Source organism: Squalius cephalus (genome assembly GCF_949319135.1).
Source record: "Squalius cephalus genome assembly, chromosome: 15".
In the NCBI taxonomy this organism is placed as follows: Eukaryota; Metazoa; Chordata; class Actinopteri; order Cypriniformes; family Leuciscidae; genus Squalius; species Squalius cephalus.
This window is the reverse complement of record NC_137136.1, coordinates 9,385,529-9,409,190: the sequence shown is the minus strand read 5'-3', so window position 1 is coordinate 9,409,190 and position 23,662 is coordinate 9,385,529. Positions and strand designations below refer to the sequence as shown.

Sequence of the window (23,662 nt, the reverse complement as noted above, 5' to 3'; positions counted from 1 at the left end):
TTTCACGATAGTCCTATGTTTTAGAGGACCTTCCCAAAATGAAAGAGTCTTATTTGTAGTCAGGAATCTAAATGTGAAATGAGCCCTTTAACAGCTGAGCTGTGCAGAAACACTCCAAAGCAAGAGCCTCTCATTGAAAGCTGGAGGTTTTTTGTTTTTGTGGGATTTCATGGTTGTGTGTTCTGCAGGGTTGAGTGCAGCACAGCCCACAGTTAAGGCTCTTTCATCTGGGAGAGAGACTATGACTCATCCGTGATGGGAAATCCCTCACATCTATAATGTTGTGCTCATTCTCTTGCTTAGTCCTACGATCGATAAGGAAACAGGCCAAGCAAATGACGAGCATCAGGACCGGAGGGTTACTCGCCGTCCGCAATGGCTCAGAAATAGCCCTCACGTTAACCCCAGCACTAGTCACTGTTTAGTGCTTAATGATTTGTGGGTGGGTGTGTGTGTGTGTGTAACAGAGAGAGGTTTCCACACCACTCAATATTTTGACCTGATGAGAATTGGGCCTTGGAGAGAATAACTTACTGAAAAGAACCGCTAAGAGAATGTCTATCACAAATGTAATTAATTCACCCACTGATAGACACACGAGAGCATGTTAGCACAGTTCGAGTTTGATTATGTCACATAATATGTCATGCAATTCTTTGTAAAATCATGCATTTTTGAATAGCATGTAAATAATATAGAAATGGTATTATAACGTATTATACAATACATTGTGCCATGGTACCAGCAAATATGAAATGTGACAAATAAATAAATTAACATGTTATTAAAATATATAGATAAACAATTTATGTGTATATATATTTTTTTATTCTATGGCCTGGTTTCACAGACAAGGCTTAGATTAAGCTAGGATTAGGTCTTAGTTTAATTAGGACATTTAAGTAGCTTTTATAAACTTGCATTTGAATGAAACATTACTGGTGTGCATCTTTAGACTAAATGTGACCCTGGACCACAAAACCAGTCTTATGGGTAATTTTTTTTAAATTGAGATTTATACATCACCTGAAAGCTGAATACATAATCTTTCCATTGATGTATGGCTTGTTAGGATAGGACAATATTTGGCCGAGATACAACTATTTGAAAATCTGGAATCTGAGGGTACAGAAAAGTTGTCCATTTCTATTGGCGATAGTGCTGCATCCATTCACAAAAATAAACGTTTTATATATTTAAGGTGGGAAATTTACAAAATATCTTCATGGAACATGATCTTTACTTAATATCCTAATGATTTTTGGCATAAAAGAAAAATCTATAATTTTGACCCATACAATGTTTTGTTGGCTATTGCCACAAATATACCCGTGCAACATAAGATGACATATTGTAAGATTTTCAGTTTAAAAAAGCTCAAACATGCATTTTAGTCTGGAACTAGGCTTAAGCCTTGTCTGTGAAACTGGGGGTATATTTTTTAAAGGGTATAACACAATGTCTTTTTTTCACGCTGGGGAATGAGGTTATGGAAGCAAATGTCACCAAAGGTCCACAGTGATTGTCTGTCCTCCGCCATCAAAAGCAATGCATCTGTTGCCGCTTTGATCTTCATACTTTTAGCTGCTCTTTAAAATAATGATGTGTGTATGCCTAGCTTTCAGAGACCCCATCAGAGAGACCGTGGAAGAGAAACTGGCAGCACATCCATTTTTTACTAAGAGGGTGGCTGTTGTGTTTTAGCACCCAAACCGTGTGATTACAGTCCATTCCCTGCAGAGTTACGATCCTGTATAAAGCTCCTCTCTGGTTGGCTCTGACAGTGGGGAACCAGACATGGCATGTAATGCATCACGAATAATGAGATAGAAAGAGAGAGAGACAGTAATAATGGCCACCGTAAAGCTCTCATAGGCTTTTTGTTGTAGGCCAGTTATACTGCATGTATGTTTTCAAAGGCAAGCATCACTGTTACTACTGCTCATTTTTTTGAATTATTAAACTTAGGTGCTTACTGTAACTCGCCCGACAGGTTTCTGTTACAGACATAAATAATACCTCAATTCATGCAGCATTTTGAGAAGAAGTGCTGCTACTTTTCTAAGCGATCAGACTTAGTATTTTCAACCACTCAGAAAATTTGAGCAACCTCATAGCAAAGCTCTGGCAACCAATGAGAAGAACACCCTAGAAAATGCATATAATGCAATACACTCACACATCAGGCATCACTCGCTATCAAAATCCAGGTTAGTTGTAATGTCATCATCTTCTCCTCTCTGTCTTTTGTCATGCAGGTACTTTGTGTTGGACCCTGAGCTTGGCCAACTTCAGTATTTCATCAATGAGCACAATAAGGACCAGAAGCCACGAGGGTCTCTGCCCCTCATTGGCTCCTCGGTGGCCCTAAGCGACGAGTTTCCCTTCATGTTCACAGTCTATGCTGCGAATGGAGATCTCTTCAAACTGCGGGGTGAGTGTCCTCTCGCCTTCGTGGATTTTAATCTTATGCTTTTGCTTTTAACATGGTCATTTGTGTCCGATTTGATCCCTCCCGTCTCTATTATCCTTTAACTTGAGTCACCTTGTGCTATGTCTATTAAGGAAGAATCTCTTTGAAATCTGTTTTCCCCTCAGGCATCCCCCTTTATCTGTGATTTACTTGTCCACGCTCACCCTTTCTTTCCCGCCAGCTACTTATACATCAGATTAGATCTCTATACTTCTCCCTCTCTGTCATCTCAAGTACGCCAAGAGTCTTTTCATGGTTGGCATTCACTGTATGCCACAATTTTTTATGATGGTTTTACATCAAAATTCTCTGTCGGTTCGGGGCGACTCTGAGAACTCATTTAGACTGTATCAGGAGTTTACAAGCAAAATGCCCCCAGCCAAATCGGCCATTTGTAACAAAGGCAATTTCGGAGAGGTTGTGAGAGGATGAATTTCGCAGGAAATAAGCTGTCACCTCCAGCGTTATTCCCAGCAGTTTGACAGAGCCTCGTCCGCTCCCAGTGTTCCAGTCTTCTGAAATAATAATCTTCAGGTGCTGTTTTTCTCATTTCACACCTTCCCTCAATCTTACCCCAGGTAACAGACAAGCCACAAATTGAGTTTTTTGGTCTTGTGTCGGTGAAAATACTTGCATTTATTCTACCTGGGTAACCATACAATACCTAATGGTTTATCATAGGCTATATAAAAACCCTGTCTGATATGCAACTTCAGCGTGTGCGCTTGTGCCATTTGGTTTCATAGGATAAAAAAGACAAATTATTTCCATGTTTTTTTTTTTGCCGCAAAATTACGTTTTATTATGTACGGAAAGCTTCTCGGACACACACGCGCACAGAAACCTGTTGTCATCGCTGCTCTGATGAGTTTTTGGAGTAAAATAGTTTAGCAACTTAAAAGCTACATGACATTTCTCTCTAGCGAGGTAATAATGGCGCTGTTCTTGAAGCAGGTAAACGTATAGTTTCGCTATTAGTAGAGTTGCTGCTTCCAAACTCTGTTAAGAGATGCACAGACTCAGGTAATTCACACACACTTAATCTCTCTCTCTCTCTCTCTCTCTCTCTCTCTCTCTCTCATTAGTCTGCTGTCAATGGCTCAAGTCTCCGTTACTAGCTCTAAAATTACATTTTGGAATTAGCAATGGAAGCGTGGAATGAGATGCTACACACAAGTTTTAAGGACAAAAATATGATGTCTTGAATGTCTTAAAATACAACATCTGAACAATGTCTTGAGGTGTGGTAACGAATACGTGGAATTATTGACTCCGCTTCACATTGTGGCCACATTACCACCTCGGTTGTGCATTATTTTCAAACAATTCAAAGGCCAGTCGTCAATTATTCCTTACTTATTGGATTAAAGTAGCTATTGAGACAACATGAATGAATGTGGCCATTTATAGTATGTGTATCTTCTTCTAGCTTGTGATGCACGTGAGCAGCAGATGTGGATGACCCAGCTTCAGCTGTGTGCCCGACGCCACTCAGACGGCAGCGCCAAGGTAACCCAGTTACATTTAACTCGGCACACTGTGCTCTCATTTCCTTCCTTTACATCTCCTTTCGCTCCCTTTCGCTTTTAAAACCACAGTGTTTGTCTTGAGGCTCTCCTCCTTTGATTTAGTTCACCCTGTCATCGACGATGTACTTACTGTCCTATCTGTAAGTGCCTCTTGTCATCCTTCCTGCCTTTGTCTCTTTCTCTCTCTCACACACACACACACACACACACACACACTTTCTCTGTACTGACTGACTCGCTCTCCATTTCCTCTGACCTCTCCAGGCGCAACTTCGATGACAAACTGCCCCTGTAGTCGTGTGATTTGTGATGCTGCTTACTTTCTGTGTCTCTTTTCAGCAGAGAATAAAGTTAATCACATTGGATAAAAGGTTCGTTGTAATGGGTGGCATTTCCAATGAGGTCTTGAGTTTGTTTATTTGGTTGAGATGTGCTATTACCTTTCTAAGCGGTTTAACTCAAGGTTTTAGCTTGCTTTTTACAGAATTGCTATTGTTATTCACAGGTTTTAGTTATGATTATTATAATTCAGTGAGCAATAAAATAAGTAGCTGTATGGATATGATCTACACGGCTCACCTGACATGATCATTTACTATAAATGTAGACTCATTTCTCTTTTATCCACATGGCACGGTTTATCTTTGTCCAAAGATATATGCAACAGTTTGATACTGAGAGGAGAAACAGACTTATCTTTATTGTGTCAGTTCACATACCATGTGACAAAAACACATTGCTTGTCACGCATCGTTTCCCACTATTGTCTGACTTTGAACAGATAGTGATTTGTATGTTTAACCTTTACTGAGTTAATCTTTAAGCGTCCGCCTACTTAAAAACATGCCATTTAATCATGCCTCAAGATGCATAATGTTTGTTTCTTCGCCTAAAAAAGATTCTAAATGCAGAAATATACATTCGACACTGTTTACGGCAGATCAGCGCTCTTGAGTGGCAGAAAATGATGGTAACTACAGCCAGATCTGAAAATGAGTGTTTACATATGGGTGAGAGCAGCATTATCCACTAATTTAGAGTGTGGGTTAAATGGAATGGAATTTAGCCTTGAGGCTGAAACATTGTTTGACTTCTATTAGCATTCATTTTCAATATATGACCAACAAATGGTAGTCTAATAAAACAACCCAGTGTTAGCTGCTAATGTATTCTAAAAGAAGAAAAATCCTTGCAGTCTCTTTGATTAATCACATTATAAGCAAAGTAATTTGAAACCACACAAATCTGGGCCTTGTCTTCATCATCGGCCTAAGGCCAAATACATAACCAGAGTGTTATATTTATTCATTTGATGACTAAATCCATAATGCATGCAACAGATGCTCCATGGATTCTCTATACTCAGTGTACTTATTTTAAATTATTAACATAACTTTAAAAATTGGTGTATATATTTTATTATTTACTGGCACTGCACTGATTATTACCTGCTGCAGTGTTAGCACAGTTCTATTATGTTTTTTGCATTATGCAATTTTGTCAATTTATAAAATGTTTATAATTACAGATAGATGTTGCTTTAAACAGCATGCCACTCATACAACGGTTTGTTTAATTTTACAGAGACTTGAGTTTATGAAGGCAGAACCACAGCTATTGGCTCTATTTACACAACATTACACACAATTTTTTTAAGTTGCCCCACACAGGACTCAAACTCACAATCTCTGGGTCAGGTTCCTGTCGCTCATCTTGTTGTTCCACTGGGAAGACGTGTTTTCATAGAGATGCCAAAGTTACAAAGTTCAAGAGAGAATCAACTCAAAATGAAGATTTCGTATATAAATGCACTGCATGTTTGTGTTTGGAACAGAAGCAACTTCTGCACCACTTCTGGCCACAGTACCTCTTGTGGTCTAAGCATGTGCCAAACAGGATTCGATCCCACGACCTGAATGGTCACTGATTCACCAGGCTGCCGAGGAGAGCCTTCAGTGTTAGAATGAGTACACAAAAGCATGATTTAATATTTTAACCAGATTAGCATGCTAAGATAACTTAATGCTAATGTAGTTTATGATTAATCTGATAGCTGAAGAGCCACATTAGAAAGAATGGCAACTGGTTCGCATGTTAACCAATTAGCATGCTAAGCTAACTAGCATAAGACAACAAACACAGACAGAGTCAACTTTGGAGAGATATTTCTCAGGAACAGTAGCGAATATCAAAAATTCGTTCAGTTATTTCTGTGCGGCTCGGTCCAATCTTTGGAAAAAACTGCTTTTCATTTGCTTCAATATGGCAGACAGACACATTGATGGAAAATGAGATGAGATGAAATGAGATGAGATATCGTCGGAATCGGCATAAACCAAGGAACATAATGACACAAAGAAATCAAATTTTGAACTATGTTTCCAAAAGTTATAAGCGTTTTTACAAAAAAATGTATATCTCTAGAACATTAGGTGGCGCTGTGTTCAAACTTCTCAGGTATCTTCAGGACATGCCGATGATGATACCTGCTAAATTGTGTGTCAATATGTCAAATCGTTTAAAAGACGGTATCATCTGATTCGGCTTGACACAAGAAATCCATCGACACCAAGATCTTGATTTTCAACATGTTGAACTGTTTCAACATTTCAAATGTTCAACAGTAATTAGCAAAAATAGCCATTTTCCAGATCTCATGACCTGTAGGTGGCACTGTTCCCAAATTTGGCAAGGACCCTCAGACCATGGTTCCAATTAAGTGTACCAATTTCCATTTCGACTGATCAAAGTTTGGCCGAGATATAGCCTCTGAACCAATTTTGGGTCGACTTTAAGTCCATGACATATAACTTTTGAACAAAGATCAATAAAAACAATCTGTTCTGTCATTTCTTTGCAGCTCAGTCCCAAAACAATCTGAGCCAATTTTCATATGAATTGGACAAAATTTGAAGGAGTAGCGAAAAAACTTAATACTGTCCTTTCAAAATGGCCCCTAATGTAATGGGCATAGTCTCAAGTTTTTGAATGTGATCAGCATGATTAGAGGAATCAGGTGTACTAAGTTTCATTTTTCCAGATCAAAGGGTTCAAAAGTTATAACATTTGAAAAGTGAATTTTTGAACTGGTGGTGGTGCTATTGAGTTGGTCCTAGAGACCCCAAAGTTGGTTTAGATTACTATTCATTATCATCACAACAAGTATGCCAATTTTCATAATTTTGTTCATAGGGCTGTCATTGACTCCCATTGGAATAGTAATCAAGTAAACTCACAATTCCAATAGGGGCTACTATATAATAACAAACGCGCACACACACACACACACACACACACACACACACACACACACACACACACACACACACACACACACACATATACACACACACATATATATATATATATACTGTATATATATATATATATATATATATATATACACACATATACATATCACAGCTGAAATCTTAGATGTCTGTACAATGGGCTGCCATTTGACTGCAATCATAAAGGGTGGGGAGCTCTATCAGACCTGAATAAAATACTCATTCCAGCTTGCACAGAAAACCTTGTAGTGTGATCTCATTTCGGGCCGTATCAAAGAGTGTGATCTTCATCCAGCCTAAGAGTCCATTTTGAAACTCCCAGGAGTGCAATGTTCCCTGTAGTTTCGTATGAATGCATATGTGCCATTACATTTTCTTTTATTTTTACCTGACCATATCCTCTGTTTATATTTAATATTTTTGTGGGAAACATGATACTTGTTTTAAGGAGTCTTTGATGAAAAGAAAGATCAAAGGAACAGCATTTATTTGATTAAAAAATACAGTAAAAACTGTAAAATTGTGTAATATTATTACACTTTTAAATAAATGGTTTCTATTTGAATGAATTTTGAAATGTAATTTATTCCCATGATGGCAAAGCTGAATTTTCAGCATCATTACTCCAGTCTTCAGTCACATGATCCTTCTTTGCTGCTCAAGAAACATTATTATTATCAATGTTGAAAACAGTTGTTCTGCTTCATATTTTTGAAAAGCATTTGTTTTAAATATAAGTAGTAATAATAAAATAAAATACCCCAATAGGCCCAAACTATGGATGAGAATAAAGATATTTTGTAGAAGCCATGAAGCAGAGCGGTAAAAAAAACACTCCCAAGTCTTCAGTAAACCCAGAAGCATTGTAGAAGAAAGTTTTGCTCATTTTTTTAAACAAAGTATAAATCTAGTTAGACTTGCATTTTAAAAGCATGCATTAGACACTTGCCTTAGCGCATTTTTCATCAGCAGCGCACTAAATGCTTTTGTGAATCATGGAAAAAATGATGTCTGTGATTAGCTTTGATGGAATGAGATTGCAGTTCTCAGGTTGTACCGGAGAGCTTTTAGAGATGAAAGCATTCGAAACGAGTGACAACCTTTATCTCTCTGCTGCGGAGAACAGGACTCCACAGGAAGCTCTCTCTCCTCCTCTCTCTGCCGTCTCATATTCTCATCTTCCGCCATGCGATGCGCTTGCATCCTCTCCCCCTCCCTGTCTGTACGTGGCTGCTGTCTTGGTCGTGTCAGGCCGATGATGCTCTTTTGCGTGATGGTAGACCGTGCTGGTGGCACAGGGCCTGTTCCTGTGCCCGTGGGGAAGCGAGGCCTGGGCGGCTGCTCTTCCTCTCATTCCTGCTGCTGCTGCCATTGCTGCTGTCTCTTTCAGGGCTGCACCTCCTCCTCCTCCTGCAACACCTCCTCTTCCTCCTCATCCGGCCGGACCCGCAGCTTCTCCCTGCACCCACACCCCGTCCCACAGTGCTCCTCCATCTCCGCCCAAAGACAGACCCCCCAGCACGGGACGCCCGCCTCTGTCATCACCATCACCCACCACAAGTCCCCCACCGCCAGCCACCGGGCCTGCAGTCAGCACCCTGCAGGACTGCACCAGGTCAAAGAGGTATGAACAGCGTCAGACAGAGCCAGCTAGACATCATTATTAACCTGAGTCTGTCGGGGGGGTTAATTTGATTTAACCCTTGGATGCAAATTTTGTAGGATTTTTTTTTTAGTTCCGATCTTTTCCGGCCACAATAATTACTAATTTTGTTTTTAGCAATGTATTTTTATTAAAACATGTGAAAAATAAATAAATGTTGGATATAAATAATGAAAATACATGTTTATTAAATATTTGTCTATTATATTTGTATATAATATAAGTATAAAAGTATATTTTATATGAAATATATTTTAATTTAACAACCAAATATTTAAATGCGAATTTTATATATAATTATAAAATTGTATATGTAATTTTTTTTCTTTATATGTATTCTATATTTTTGTGTTAAATGTTACATTTCAGTTGCATTAACTTTCATTTCTTTGTTCGTTTGTTAATTAAATGTTTATTTTTAGCACCATATTTCTATATAAAATATGAAAGAAGTGATATAACAATTTAGAAAGATATATAACATATATATATATATATATATACATACACTCACCTAAAGGATTATTAGGAACACCATACTAATACTGTGTTTGACCCCCTTTCGCCTTCAGAACTGCCTTAATTCTACGTGGCATTGATTCAACAAGGTGCTGAAATCTTTCTTTAGAAATGTTGGCCCATTGATAGGATAGCATCTTGCAGTTGATGGAGATTTGTGGGATGCACATCCAGGGCACGAAGCTCCCGTTCCACCACATCCCAAAGATGCTCTATTGGGTTGAGATCTGGTGACTGTGGGTCCATTTTAGTAGAATGAACTCATTGTCATGTTCAAGAAACCAATTTGAAATGATTCGAGCTTTGTGACATGGTGCATTATCCTGCTGGAAGTAGCCATCAGAGGATGGGTACATGGTGGTCATAAAGGGATGGACATGCTCAGAAACAATGCTCTCAGGTAGGCCGTGGCATTTAAACGATGCCCAATTGGCACTAAGGGGCCTAAAGTGTGCCAAGAAAACATCCCCCACACCATTACACCACCACCACCAGCCTGCACAGTGGTAACAAGGCATGATGGATCCATGTTCTCATTCTGTTTACGACAAATTCTGACTCTACCATCTGAATGTCTCAACAGAAATCGAGACTCATCAGACCAGGCAACATTTTTCCAGTCTTCAACTGTCCAATTTTGGTGAGCTCGTGCAAATTGTAGCCTCTTTTTCCTATTTGTAGTGGAGATGAGTGGTACCCGGTGGGGTCTTCTGCTGTTGTAGCCCATCCGCCTCAAGGTTGTGCGTGTTGTGGCTTCACAAATGCTTTGCTGCATACCTCGGTTGTAACGAGTGGTTATTTCAGTCAAAGTTGCTCTTCTATCAGCTTGAATCAGTCGGCCCATTCTCCTCTGACCTCTAGCATCAACGAGGCATTTTCGCCCACAGGACTGCCGCATACTGGATGTTTTTCCCTTTTCACACCATTCTTTATAAACCCTAGAAATGGTTGTGCATGAAAATCCCAGTAACTGAGCAGATTGTGAAATACTCAGACCGACCCGTCTGGCACCAACAACCATGCCACGCTCAAAATTGCTTAAATCACCTTTCTTTCCCATTCTGACATTCAGTTTGGAGTTCAGGAGATTGTCTTGACCAGGACCACACCCCTAAATGCATTGAAGCAACTGCCATGTGATTGGTTGATTAGATAATTGCATTAATGAGAAATTGAACAGGTGTTCCTAATAATCCTTTAGGTGAGTGTGTGTATATATATATACCTGTATATATACAGGTGCTGGTCATAAAATTAGAATATCATCAAAAAGTTGATTTATTTCAGTAATTCCGTTAAAAAAGTGAAACTTGTATATTATATAGACTCATTACATGCAAAGTGAGATATCTCAAGCCTTTATTTGTTATAATTTTAATGATTATGGCTTACAGCCTATGAAAACCACAAAATCTAAATCTCAGAAAATTAGAATATTACATGAAATCACACAGTAATTACACAGTGATACCATGGTCATTGAACCAGGTTTTGGTTCTTTTGGCAGTGTGGGCAGGTGCAAATCCTGCTGGAAAATGAAGGAAGCATGAAGTGCTCTGGAAATGTCCTGGTCGACGGCTGTGTTGACTCTGGATTTAATAAAGCACAGTGGACCGAAGTCCTCTTTTCTGATGAAAGCAAATTTTGCATCTCATTTGGAAACCAAGGTCCCAGAGTCTGGAGGAAGAATGGAGAGGCACACAATCCAAGATGCTTGAAGTCCAGTGTGAAGTTTCCACAGTCTGTGTTGGTTTGGGGAGCCATGTCATCGGCTGGTGTTGGTCCACTGTGCTGTCCACTCAACAGCCGTCTACCAGGACATTTCCAGAGCACTTCATGCTTCCTTCAGCAGACAAGCTTTATGGAGATGCTTCCTTCATTTTCCAGCAGGATTTGCACCGGCCCACACTGCCAAAAGAACCAAAACCTGGTTCAATGACCATGGTATCACTGTGTAATTACTGTGTGATTTCATGTAATATTCTAATTTTCTGAGATTTTGATTTTGTGGTTTTCACAAGCTGTAAACCATAATCATCAAAATTATAACAAATAAAGGCTTGAGATATCTCACTTTGCATGTAATGAGTCTATATAATATACAAGTTTCACTTTTTTAACGGAATTACTGAAATAAATCAACTTTTTGATGATATTCTAATTTTATGACCAGCACCTGTATATATACATGCACCTATATTTACAAACTTTCATTTGTTAATCGCGATTAATCGATATGACAGCACTAATACACACACACACACACACACACACACACACACACACACACACACACACACACACACACACATATATTCCTTTAAAATAAAACATTTGTTTAATATGATGCAATACATTACCTACTGGTTTGTAATTTTCATCTTTACTGATGCTTTCAAGTCAGTCAGAAATCAATTTAGCTGTTTCTACAAAAAGCTTGTCTCTGTTAGCCAGGCTTAAAATAGGCTTTTAAAGATCTGTCTGTAGTAGATGTTATGCATCAAAGGGTTAAATATAAAATGTTGTCTCTGTTCTGCTGAGTTTTGGGTTGTCACGTGTCAGCAGTTATTAAACATAGCACAATGTCTCTTGCTTTAAGCTCTGAAGGCTTGACAGAGGTCCAGTATGCAGTCAGCAGCACTGGCAGTTTTGAGCTGACTCCCTTATGGAGCGTCTCAAGCTCAGCTGGCCTGCGAGTGCTGCGTCAGCATCAGAAACTGGCTGTTCAGCAGGAAGCTTCTGTCATCACATTGTTTTGACATTGTTGCAGTGATGATATCTCACGATGGAGTGACATTGTTAGAAACGGTCAGTTTTTGACACAGAACTATGCAAATTACACTCCTTCTCATTCATGTTTATTACAATTGTCAATTACAATTTCCTGATTACAGTAATTAGCGCTAATTGCTAAGACTAGCATCACTATTACTAGGCTTTTGCTATATATATATATATAGAGATATGGGGATTGCAGTCCATATAAGCTGCGAATACTCTGCATACCCAAGCCATTTGAGGACTTGCTAATTAATATTAACACTATAAATTACTATAAATTCTCTTGTTTGAGGTGTACCATAAAGCTTAAATGATAAAATGTTGGTAATACGTATGCAACTGTCCGTCATTTATTTATTTAAGTACCGTAATTTTCTTCAAATCTGTCAGTTACTGAGGGTTTTGGGGAAGCAGATGCTTATTATAAACCCATCCATTTTTTTACATGACGCGCTACACAGCATACCCGGTTAAAGAAGTCCCCATTCGCCACTGGTATATAATTTACATTCAATTATAATTTCATTTTGCAAACCTATGCAAAAAAAAATATTGTCTTCATAATATCACTCTTACAGAGTATAAATGGATCTTTAGATAAAAACATAGCTACCTTTTATATTTTTGCGAGGTCCATCATTTATCAATGAATTGTATCTAAGAACCTTTCTTTTTGCTGTTTCAAACTGTCAGTTTGCATGACCCTGCCTTGGTGTGACATTTTCGTGATAACCAGCTGGTTCTTCTCTCTCTTAGGCCATATTTTTGTCCTCGAATTAGACAACAGTCACTTTCCCTGACAGTCCAAAGGAAATATGCAGCAAGTCATTGGAAACCAGCTGAGACTCATAAAATGTGCTTTCAAAATGTGTGTGCATCTAAGCAATGAGGTGGAAATTATTATTAGCACTCTCTCTGAATATCTTGCCAACGTATATTTTACTGGCTGTAAAGTTGGCAAGCATTTTTAAAGGGATAGTTCACATAAAATGTAAATACTGTCATTATTTACTCCCCCTCATTTCCCTCCTAAGGTGGTTTACAATGACCTGACGGGGAGTAAATTGTAAATAATGACAGTATTTACATTTTTTAAGTAACTATACCAAGTGAGTGCGATAGTTTACTGACATCTTTCCCGGTCCTGGAGCCAGTCCACTCCAATACACATATTTAAACTCACCCTGGTCCATTTACACCTGCTGATATAGAGCTCAAAGAGTGTAATCTTCAGGCTGTCAATCAAAGATAGCTAGCACCTGTGCTTTAGAAAAGATGCCCAGACATAAAGTGACCTCTTCTCCTCTGCCGACTGGAGATTGCATTGCTTTTTTGTCATATTCACACCAGTTGCTTTCATCTCTAATACCTTTTTTTTTAAGCAGGTGGAATTCTTTTGCCGTAGATTTTGAGGTTTGGCTCAGGGACGTCACTAGGATTGGAAGACAGGGGGGCTTAGACCCCAGGATATTTGTAACTTGCGTTTGCAAAATCTTTGCACTCACATCTAGAGCTACACTTATGTCATGCTAGTTAACCATTTCTTGTATTTTGCTTGTTCACTTTATAGCTAGACGTTTTCCATAACAAACCAAAATATCCCCTTTCCTTTACCTCAAGAAAACGTAGCTAGGTAAGCAGGTAATTAAAAACAACTTACAATTTCACTCTGTATCACGACACTTACCAATCGTCCTTTCACCATTACTGTGCGTTCACACCAAACGCGAATAGCGCGTCAAATTCGCGTCTAGTTGGACGCTTGAACATTTTGAATCCATTCGCGCGTCCAGAGCTAAATTGACGCGCGTAAAAAGCAAAAGTTTGAAGCGAAATTGACGCGCCGCGTTAAACGCCTCATTCGCGCCGCAGGACCTCCAGACGCGCGTAAACGCGTCTTTGTAAATCACTCGCGCCAGACGCTCTATTCACGTTTGGTGTGAACGCGTGTCGCTGTATCATTTGTTAAATATGAATGAGGATAAGGTTATTGATAAATCGAATTGTTATTGTTGTTCTTGTTATCATTTAGGGGGGCTCAGGAACATTTTGGGGTATAGCTTCAGCCCCCTAAAAATAGGCCTAACGACGTCTCTGGTTTGGCTTAAAGTTCATCCGCTCTACATATTCTGTAGACGTATTAATTTAATGTCTTTGATGTTCAAAGGCTTCTTTTCTGCACCACTAGCGTCCCTAAACTGAAAAATACTTATGCAAAAATAAGGATTGTTTCAAACCATTTTTCGGAACATTCCCCCATCTGCCATTGGTCGGCTACATAGATAATCCCGACCCCATCTCACGCCATTGGTTGAAACAAAATTGCTGTGTTGGGAGTGGGACTTGGGATGCTCAATGTTGTGATAGCGCCACAGTAAATCAAAAGGTTCAAAAGGTTTGGGTCGGTAAGGAATTTTAACTTTCAATGATTTTTCATCCCCAAAGCTGCATTTATACAGCAAAAACATATACTGTTACATATTACTACTACCTATTTCTTCTTATTATCAAGATTGACACATTGGGTCTCAACAATTGTGAGGATTATTTGGTATTTGTACGCACAGGAGAACTTCTCACAAAAAAATCTCGCCTGATTCACAACACGTTTGTACGCACGCACATGAATTTGCTCTTAACAGCGTTCTGATATTGGTGAATCTAGAGTGCACAAAGTTAGTCGTTTACATAAAACACGCCCAAACCATTTCCATATAAGGGCTTTCTGCACATGCTTTCCTTACAATCTTTGGCGTAGCCTTCCTGTGGTTTCAGTTGTTCCTATATTTTTTCGTAAACTTACAATAAAATTTATTACGAAATTTTTGGTGAATCGTGATTTGTTCTAAAAGTTGTTCGTACGCCCATTTCACACACAAATTTGTGCTACGAATGCCTAGTGAATGAGACCCATTGTTCTGCTGCCTAATATTTTTCAGTATTCTTTGAAATTTCAGAAACTTTTAAAACAATGTAAAAGTCTTTGCTGTAACTTTTGATCGATTTAATAGGCTACATTCTTACTGAATAATATTTTCAAAAATAAAAATATAATCTTACTGATACCAAACTTTTGAACAGTATATAGCCTGGATTTTAAGCTGTAATAGAAAGTAGGCTATTGCAATATTGAAAGAAATGACACGTCACCTCCAGATACGATTTTGAAAGGCTCCTTGAATTGAAGTGACTGCCGTTATAGTTGCATGAAACTGTTGGCATTTTAATTATCCTGCTGCATTTATTTTTATCCATGGCTTGATGTGCAATTAGTTACACTGTACAAGTGTGAGTGGAAATTGCTTACACACAGAAATCATTTGCTTAGAGGTGATCGTGCTGATGTGTCTGTTTCAAGGTGATCAGGACTTGGTGTTTAAACAAACTAACTGCAGAATGATGTAATTGACTATTCAGAATCAGAAATTATACATGCTATGTTTTATGCATAATACATAATTTGTATGTATATAACTAAAGTTGGTATTATTTGACCCAATTTTATTTTTATTTTTTTATCAAGCACCTTCATTTTGGTATATGCTGTACAGTAAATTTGCTGATGTGTGATTCAGTTCAGTTACCAGAGTGAGTTAAAGTTGAATATTTGCATCTAACATCATGTCTGCAAAATACATTTCAAATTTAGATGGGAAAACTACAAATTTAGATAGAAAATTGTGGTTTAACAAAGGACCTGTTTACTCCTGGTATAAAGATGCTTTTGGTCGATCGGATCACAAGTAGACGAGGGAGGACAATTTACATATGAACGTGGTCAGTAGGCGGAGAGTAGGCAGTGTTTTGTGGCTGTTTGAAGACATTCGACCACATGAGCGTTTACACTACGAAAGCAATTCGGTCAAATGCGTTTTCGACTGGAAGTGGTTGAAAGCTCAAAACGCTTTAGACCCTGTTTACACATGTATTTAGTGTGGTCCACTTGTGATCCGATCGACAACAACACATCTTAATACCAGGTGTAAACAGGTGAGCCAAGTATGTACACTAGGCTGTTCAAAAGTTTTTAAAGAAATTAATACTTTTATTTTGCAAGGATGCATTGAATTGGTGTGACGGTGACAGTAAAAACATTTATTACGTTACAAACAATTTAAATTTCATATAAATTCTGTTCTTTTGAACTTTATATTATCAAAGGATCCTGTAAGGGTTTCCTCAAGAATATTAAGCAGCACAACTGTTTTCAACACTGATAATAATCATTTTACTTGAGCACCAAATCATTATTAGAATTATTTTTGAAGGATCATGTGACTGAAGACTGGAGTAATGATGCTGAAAATTCAAAGTCGCCATTACAGGAATACATTTTATACTCACATAGGAAACAGTTATTTAAAATTGTTGTATTAATTATTGTATTACAAATTATTGTATTTATTGTATTTTGATCAAATAAACGCCTTGGCGAGCATAAAAGACTTACAGACCCCAAACCTTAAAAATATTTTTTTTTTTCCGAAGTTTCGGATAAGATCCAGTGGCATTGCACGTCCTGTAAGAGAGCAAGTGAGAGAGAAATAATGATGTGTGTGTGTAAAAGTGACACCGATGGAGAGTGACTGAGAGAATTGTAACCTTTCTTTCGTTACATTTTGACGGTGAAAAATGAAAAAGACATGACAAGAAAGACTGATTTTGTGAAGGAGGAACCAGAGAGGGAGAGGTAAAAAAAAAGTAGCTGGAGTACAAGAAATAGATTTTCTGTTCATTTCATGAGTAACACACCCTGAGAGACATGCTAGAATATAGAAGACAGATGATTACTCTTACTTTGAAAATAAATAAAGGAATGAGGAATTGGCTGTTCCCAAGCTGCACTTGTATTTCATTAACTAATGTGATAAACATTGGTTGCAATCTTCAAAGTTTCTTCTCTTGTGTTCCATGTTAGAAAGAAAGCCATACAGGTTTGGAATGAAATGAGAGAGTGTAAATGTTAAATTAAAATTACAATTTTCGGGTGAACTGTGCCTTTAATGCTATTTTGGTCTTTTTCACTCAGCATTGTGCGTCAGTTTTGAGGGTGTGTGATCTCTCAGCTCCTGAATCTTGATCAGTACTAAACCTGTGCGCAGGGAACCTTGGGGATTCTGTGCCGAGAGCAAGTGACAGCTGTGGTGCTCGTCTTTTTCCTTTAATACTCTCTCAAAAAGAGAAACGGATCAAAGAGAGAGAATAAAGAGACAGATCAATTTTTCATGCGAGTTGGGTTATGAACAACTGCAAAATCTCTTCTCTGCTCAAAGTTTGCCATGCAGTAGCAGACAGCCAGGACAGTTAATATAAAAATCCCTAAAGTCTTTCACTTGTTGTAGAGAGAGCCGGCAGTGATATCCTGTTTCAGTGAATTATTTAAAGATGACGTCAATGTCTGTGGGTCTACAAACACAGTCTAACCCGTGAAACCAAATTTAAAGGCATAGTTCTCCAGAAAACAACAATTCTGTCATCATTTACTCAATATCATGTTGTTCTAAACCTGCATGTGAAAACCCTTAAGGAGAAATTTTGGATCATTTTCACACAGCCCATTTTCCATATAAAGGCCCGTTCACAACTAGGACGATAACTACAATGATTACGATAAAGATGTAGCTCTAAGAATCGTTCTAAAAGAATAGCAGAGTCCACACCACAACTAACAATAACAGCACAGAGAAACGATATCGTTGGAATCACTTTTAGAACAAACAGCCAGTCAGAATCCATCTTGCTTTAAAGAGCTCAAGCATTTAATGTGGGAGACTACAAAACTGCAGCTCGTGCTTAGAATAAACAGAATTTAACTAATATAGTGATTGTTATACTTATCCTTATCATTCTTGGTGTGAACGAGCCTTCAAGGGATAGTTCACCCTAAAAATGGAGACTCTGTAACTATACTGACCCTCAAGTTGTTCCAAACCTATATAAATTTATTTGTTCTGCTGAACACAAAGGAAGAAGAACATGGGCAAGCAAACAGTTGTGGAGGACCATTGAGGTATGGACAAAAAAATATGTGGAAGTCAATGGTGCCCAACATCTGTTTGGTTACCGACATTCTCCAAAATATTCTCTTTTGTGTTCAACATTTATACAGGTTTGGAACAACTTGAGGGTGAGTAAATGATGACAGAATTTTCCTTTTTGGGCGAACTATCACTTAAAGGCCAATTCACATCACACATACAGAGGCCGACAGATGGCAACAAACGCTTCGTCGGATCAGTGTGTTTCTCCTGTCAGAGTCTGTTAGTGTCTGTCGGAGTTTGTTGAACATGCAGAATCGGAGTTAGAATGTCTGAGAAGTGGCGCGCTGTAATCTGGTGACTGTCGCCGTTGGTCTGTGTCTGTCGGACTCGGTGGAGTGTGAATTGGCCTTAACCGTTCAAATTTTCCTTTAAAGAAAAACAGTATATGGGTTTTACAATCAGTAATAATGACATTCATTTTTATTTTTCAATGAACTGTTGCTTTAAAAGGTTAATTGTCTGCTGATATACAGTAGGCCTAACACAGTATTTAACACAATTGTTTTCATCATTGATGAGAATTGTTTCTTGAGCAACAAAACATCATATTAGAATGATTTCTGAAGGATCATGTGACACTGAAGACTGGAGTAATGATGCTGAAAATTCAGCTTTGCCATCATAGGAATAAATTACAATTTAAAAATAAAATAACTTAAATTGGAAAAAATATTACACGATATTACTGTTTTTACTGTATTTTTATCAAATTAAGTCAGCCTTGATAAATACAAGAATCTTTATTCATTAAAAAAAAATCTTACCGTCCCCAAACTTTTGAACGGAGAATGTGCATATTTTGTATAATCTTATTTGTTTCTGAGGGTTTATTAAAGGTGCTCTAAGCGATGTTGGGTGACGTCACTTCTTGTTGATGTTCGAAGTATTGTCAAACAAAACGGAGGCTAGCTCGACCCTCCCTCCTCCTCATCCCGTCCCCTCCCCCTCCCTTCCGTGCTTCCTGAAACAGTCATGAACGATTCGGAGGCTTTTCCGATGTAAATTCCTTTTCCCTCTTCTTTGCTATTTGTTCATCAGAACGTCGTCTCTTTGGTCGTGTGTCGGCCATATCAAAATTCAAGAGAATATAATTCTAACGTTAGTCATTGTCTAGGACATCTCTCCTCTAGCTAACATCCCTCTTCATGCTTCTCTCCACTCCCCACACCCCTCTTCATGTGCACGTGCACTAACACCCCAACCCCCACCCCAAATCATTCTTGTCTGTGATTGGCTGGAACACTGTTTGTTATGTTTCGTGGTCCAGGCTGGGCCAGTTTGTTTTTCTTGCCGTTTGTGGAGCCTGGGCTGTCTACAGAGATCACGTTTTTTTATAGTGTGTTCAGGGGACAGGCAGCTAGCGGATAGTGAGGAGATGTTTGCTGTATGTGACAAAAAAATGGCCTAAAAAACGTGAGACATCGCTTAGAGCACCTTTAATATATCTAGAAAAAACCTGATTGGTTTAAGAGAGGCAGATATCTTGAGGAGACTCTGATGTTCCTTTTAAGTGTCATCAATTAAAACTACAGCTGTGCTGTAATAGTGTTGCAATCACTGAAGTGTTGGAATAGAGAGAGAGAGAGAAATATGCACGTACAGAGCAGCCTACAGTGATGAGTCACGTCCTGCAAGTTTCTGCTCCTCTTTAGCTGTCTGTCTGTTTTTCATTAGAGCTGCCCAATATCTACACCACCACAAAAGCCCATGGTCATTACCTTCATGACGGACTCAAACGGGGGTGGCAAACACTACGAGCTTTCCCTCACGACTCGCTTCACAGTCATGTGCTCTAAAAAGTGAGGGTAAAGTGAGCAACAGATACACAAATATGCCATGTATTCTCAGTCAGAGGGATTTGCAGTTGACATGTGGTTTGTTTTGAACACTGGGAAGATGCGATTGAGCTAATCCAGGAGATTACTTTCACTCCGGGGGGATTACAAGTGTCTCAATCTACTCTAAATCAGACACCGGTAATAAAAGCCACAATATTATATTATTGTACTGCACTTTTCATTTCTACTTTACCTCAATATCTGTTATTTTTCTTTGTGTATGTGTGTATATCTGCTCACCAAGGCTGCATTTATTTAACTATACGAAACAGTAATAGCGTGAATATTATTACAATTTCAACATTTTATTTAAAATATCTACTTTTTAATATGTTTTAAAATGCAATTTATTCCTGTGGTGGCAAAGCTCTCTTCAGTGTCACATGATTCTTTAGAAATCATTCTAAAATGCTGATTTGCTGCACAAGAAACGTTTCGGTTACACTTTATTTTAAGGTGTCATTGTTACAGTGTTATTATATATTTAAGTACTGAGTAATATTAAGCAACTACATGTACTTACTAAAGGTTAGGGTATAATTAGGATTTGGTTTAGGGGTTACTTGGATGTAATTATGCATAATTGACTGTTATTACTATGGTAAGTACATGTAACATGTAACAAGGAAACTAAAATAAAGTGTTACCAAGATTTCTTATTATTGTTGAAAAACAGTTGTGCTGCTTAATATTCTTGTGGAAGCTGTAATACATTCATATATATATTAGGGCTGTCAAACGATTAATCACGATTAATCGCATCCAAAATAAAAGTTTGTGTTTACATAATATATGTGTGTGTATGGAGTATAATTATTTTCTATATATAAATACACACACATGCATATATATTTAAGAAAAATGTGTTATTTATATATAAAATATTTATATATAATATAAATTATATATAATATAAATATATATACACAGTATATACATGCAAATATTTCTTAAATATATACATGCATGTATGTGTGTGTATTTATATATAGAAAATAATTATACACCGTACACACACATATATTATGTAAAAACAAACTTTTATTTTGGATGCGATTAATCGCGATTAATCGTTTGACAGCCCTAATATATATATATATATAAATATAAATGTGTATATATATATATATATATATATATATATATATATATATATATATAAATGTGTATATATATATATATGTGTGTATATATATATATATGTATGTATATATGTGTATATGTATGTGTGTGTATATACACTCACACAGTATACATTATATATAATACACACACAGTAGCCTACATACACTCACAGAAATAAAATAAGCTACAAATGCTGTATAGTATACAAGCTGGCAGCATGTGCCTGTCTAAATATTACAGAACTAATTCTAGTCACTGATTCTAATCAAGGATCCATTTGCTCGAGGGCTGTTCTGTAGGTAATGGAAAGCCAGACTGAAGTAGGTCTAAATACAAATGTGTGCTGTTCAGATTGATTTAATTAAGATGTTTTTGAAGTCCAAATGAAATCGATGAAAAGACTGTCTATTGACCTGGCTTTTTAGGTCATGTCCCAGGCGGAGGGCCAACAGAAGAACCTGGTGAATTCCATCGAGTCGTTGCCGAGCCGCGGGCCGCTGTCTTCCCTGGATCAGGACCTGCTCCTGCTCAAAGCCACATCTGCAGCCACACTCAGCTGTCTGGGAGAATGCCTGAGTATCCTTCAGCACAACGTGTGCCAGGCTGCCCAACACATCACCCACAGCCACACGCAGGGATCCAATACAGGCGAGAATATGGCACTGTCTGTCTCTTCTGAAATGTGTGATGTGTGTTAGTTCAGCGTGCCAAAATGTGTTCTCTTGTTATATCATATATAATATTATAGCCTGATTTGTAATATTGGAAGTTTTTTTTGACATTCAGTGTCCACAAATTTTGATAATAGTGCATAGTGAATGTATGATAACTGATATCGTCCTTGTGCAGATAACATCTCTACTTGGTCGAGGCCCAAAACTGCCCCAGAAGACCATGTGAATAACGGAGAATTGGCACGTAACAACACCTCAGCTATACATCAGCCCCACTCCCCTGTTCATAGGAGCAAAGAACGCCTCAAAGACACAGAGGTACTCACAAATATATTATTCATTTGTATTATTTAATTTTTGTGTTTTTGCTTTTTTAGAAATGCTGCCTGAAACTTTATCCATTACTGTGACTATTGGACAGCGTTACTTTAGAAAAGGACCCATATATATATATATATATTATGTTTTTCCTAGCATCCTTTACATTTTGTATAGCAGTTGTAATATAGATACCAGTTTTGTTTTATTTAATTTTGTCCATTGCTGTCACTTTTAGACAGTGTTACTTTAGAAAAGGACAGATATATTTTGTTTTTCCTAGCATCCTTTATTTTATATATACTGAAATGTGTGTGTATATGTATATATTAATTATATATATATATATAAATGTATCACAGTTTCCTTAAGAATATTAAGCAGCACAACTGTTTTCCAAGATTAATAATAATAATAAGAAATGTTTCTTGAGCAACATTTTTTATTTAATTTAATTTAATTTAATTTAATTTAATTTAATTTAATTTTATTTTATTTTAAAATTAAATTAAATTAAATTAAAATTATTTTATTTAATTTTATTTTATTTAAATTTATTTAATTTAATTTAATTTTATTTAATTTTAATTTAATTTTATTTAATTTTATTTTGTTTTATTTAATTTTATTTAATTTTACATGCTGCCTGAAACTTTATCACTGTTAGACATCATTACTGAGTAAATGAGTAGTTTAGACACGTAGTTTTATTTGGTCACGTAATTCATTTCGTTTTGCTTTTGGACTGCTAATAGTTTTTTCATCTAAATTTCTGAGGCAGCACTTTCTCCCTCGCCGCCTCAAAGAAAACACCCCTACTATATAGTCATCATTACACCCATCATTATCGTTCTAAAGCTGGCAGCTCTGACACGCTGCTTATCACTTTTAAAGGGAAATGATCTTTCAGGGGTAAAATCTGTCACTGGGATCTGTTCAGCTTATCTGATAATAGCCCATAAAAATCAGAATGGTCTCTGACTCATTTAAAGTCTCCCGTAGAGTAGGCATGTCTTTGAAAAGTTTGAGAAGCGTGGCTGCGCTATCGTACGCACGCCTGCCAGACTTCTGCAGCGAAGGAGTGAAAGAGGAGCACTAATTGGACGTGTTCTAGTTTTAGCATCTGTAGCGGGTGACTGAGGATACCCACAATCCCTCTGGAGCCCTGAATGAGTCAGCCCGTCCCTTTTGGAAACCTTTTATCCGCCTGCGTTCCTCTGGAGAGAGGCCAGGGCTGCTGTTTCTTCGGCGTAACAGTGTGCAACTGTTTGTTTGTGTGGCGTATGCATAAACACGGGTTAATTTGTGTGTGAGCGTGTGCCTTAAGGGAGCTAATTCATTTTTGCGGTTGCTTTGTGTGTGCTTGTCATTAAATCGGCACCCTATGAGGATGAACATACTCCCAGAATGC

At 37.7% G+C, this 23,662-nt stretch overlaps 1 protein-coding gene across 2 annotated transcripts in view; it reads left to right on the top strand.

The window, feature by feature from the left end:
• osbpl10b (oxysterol binding protein-like 10b) overlaps positions 1–23,662 on the top strand; it is a 47,437-nt gene that overhangs the window by 1,316 nt on the left and 22,459 nt on the right. Inside the window, exons 2-6 of one of the 2 annotated variants that reach the window (XM_079894127.1) lie at positions 2,259–2,434; positions 3,903–3,982; positions 8,683–8,916; positions 21,685–21,907; positions 22,109–22,251. In XM_079894127.1, coding sequence (XP_079750253.1) covers positions 2,259–2,434; positions 3,903–3,982; positions 8,683–8,916; positions 21,685–21,907; positions 22,109–22,251 — 856 coding nt within the window. The remainder of the gene's footprint in view (positions 1–2,258; positions 2,435–3,902; positions 3,983–8,682; positions 8,917–21,684; positions 21,908–22,108; positions 22,252–23,662) is intronic. The other variant, XM_079894128.1, reaches the window with a different exon arrangement.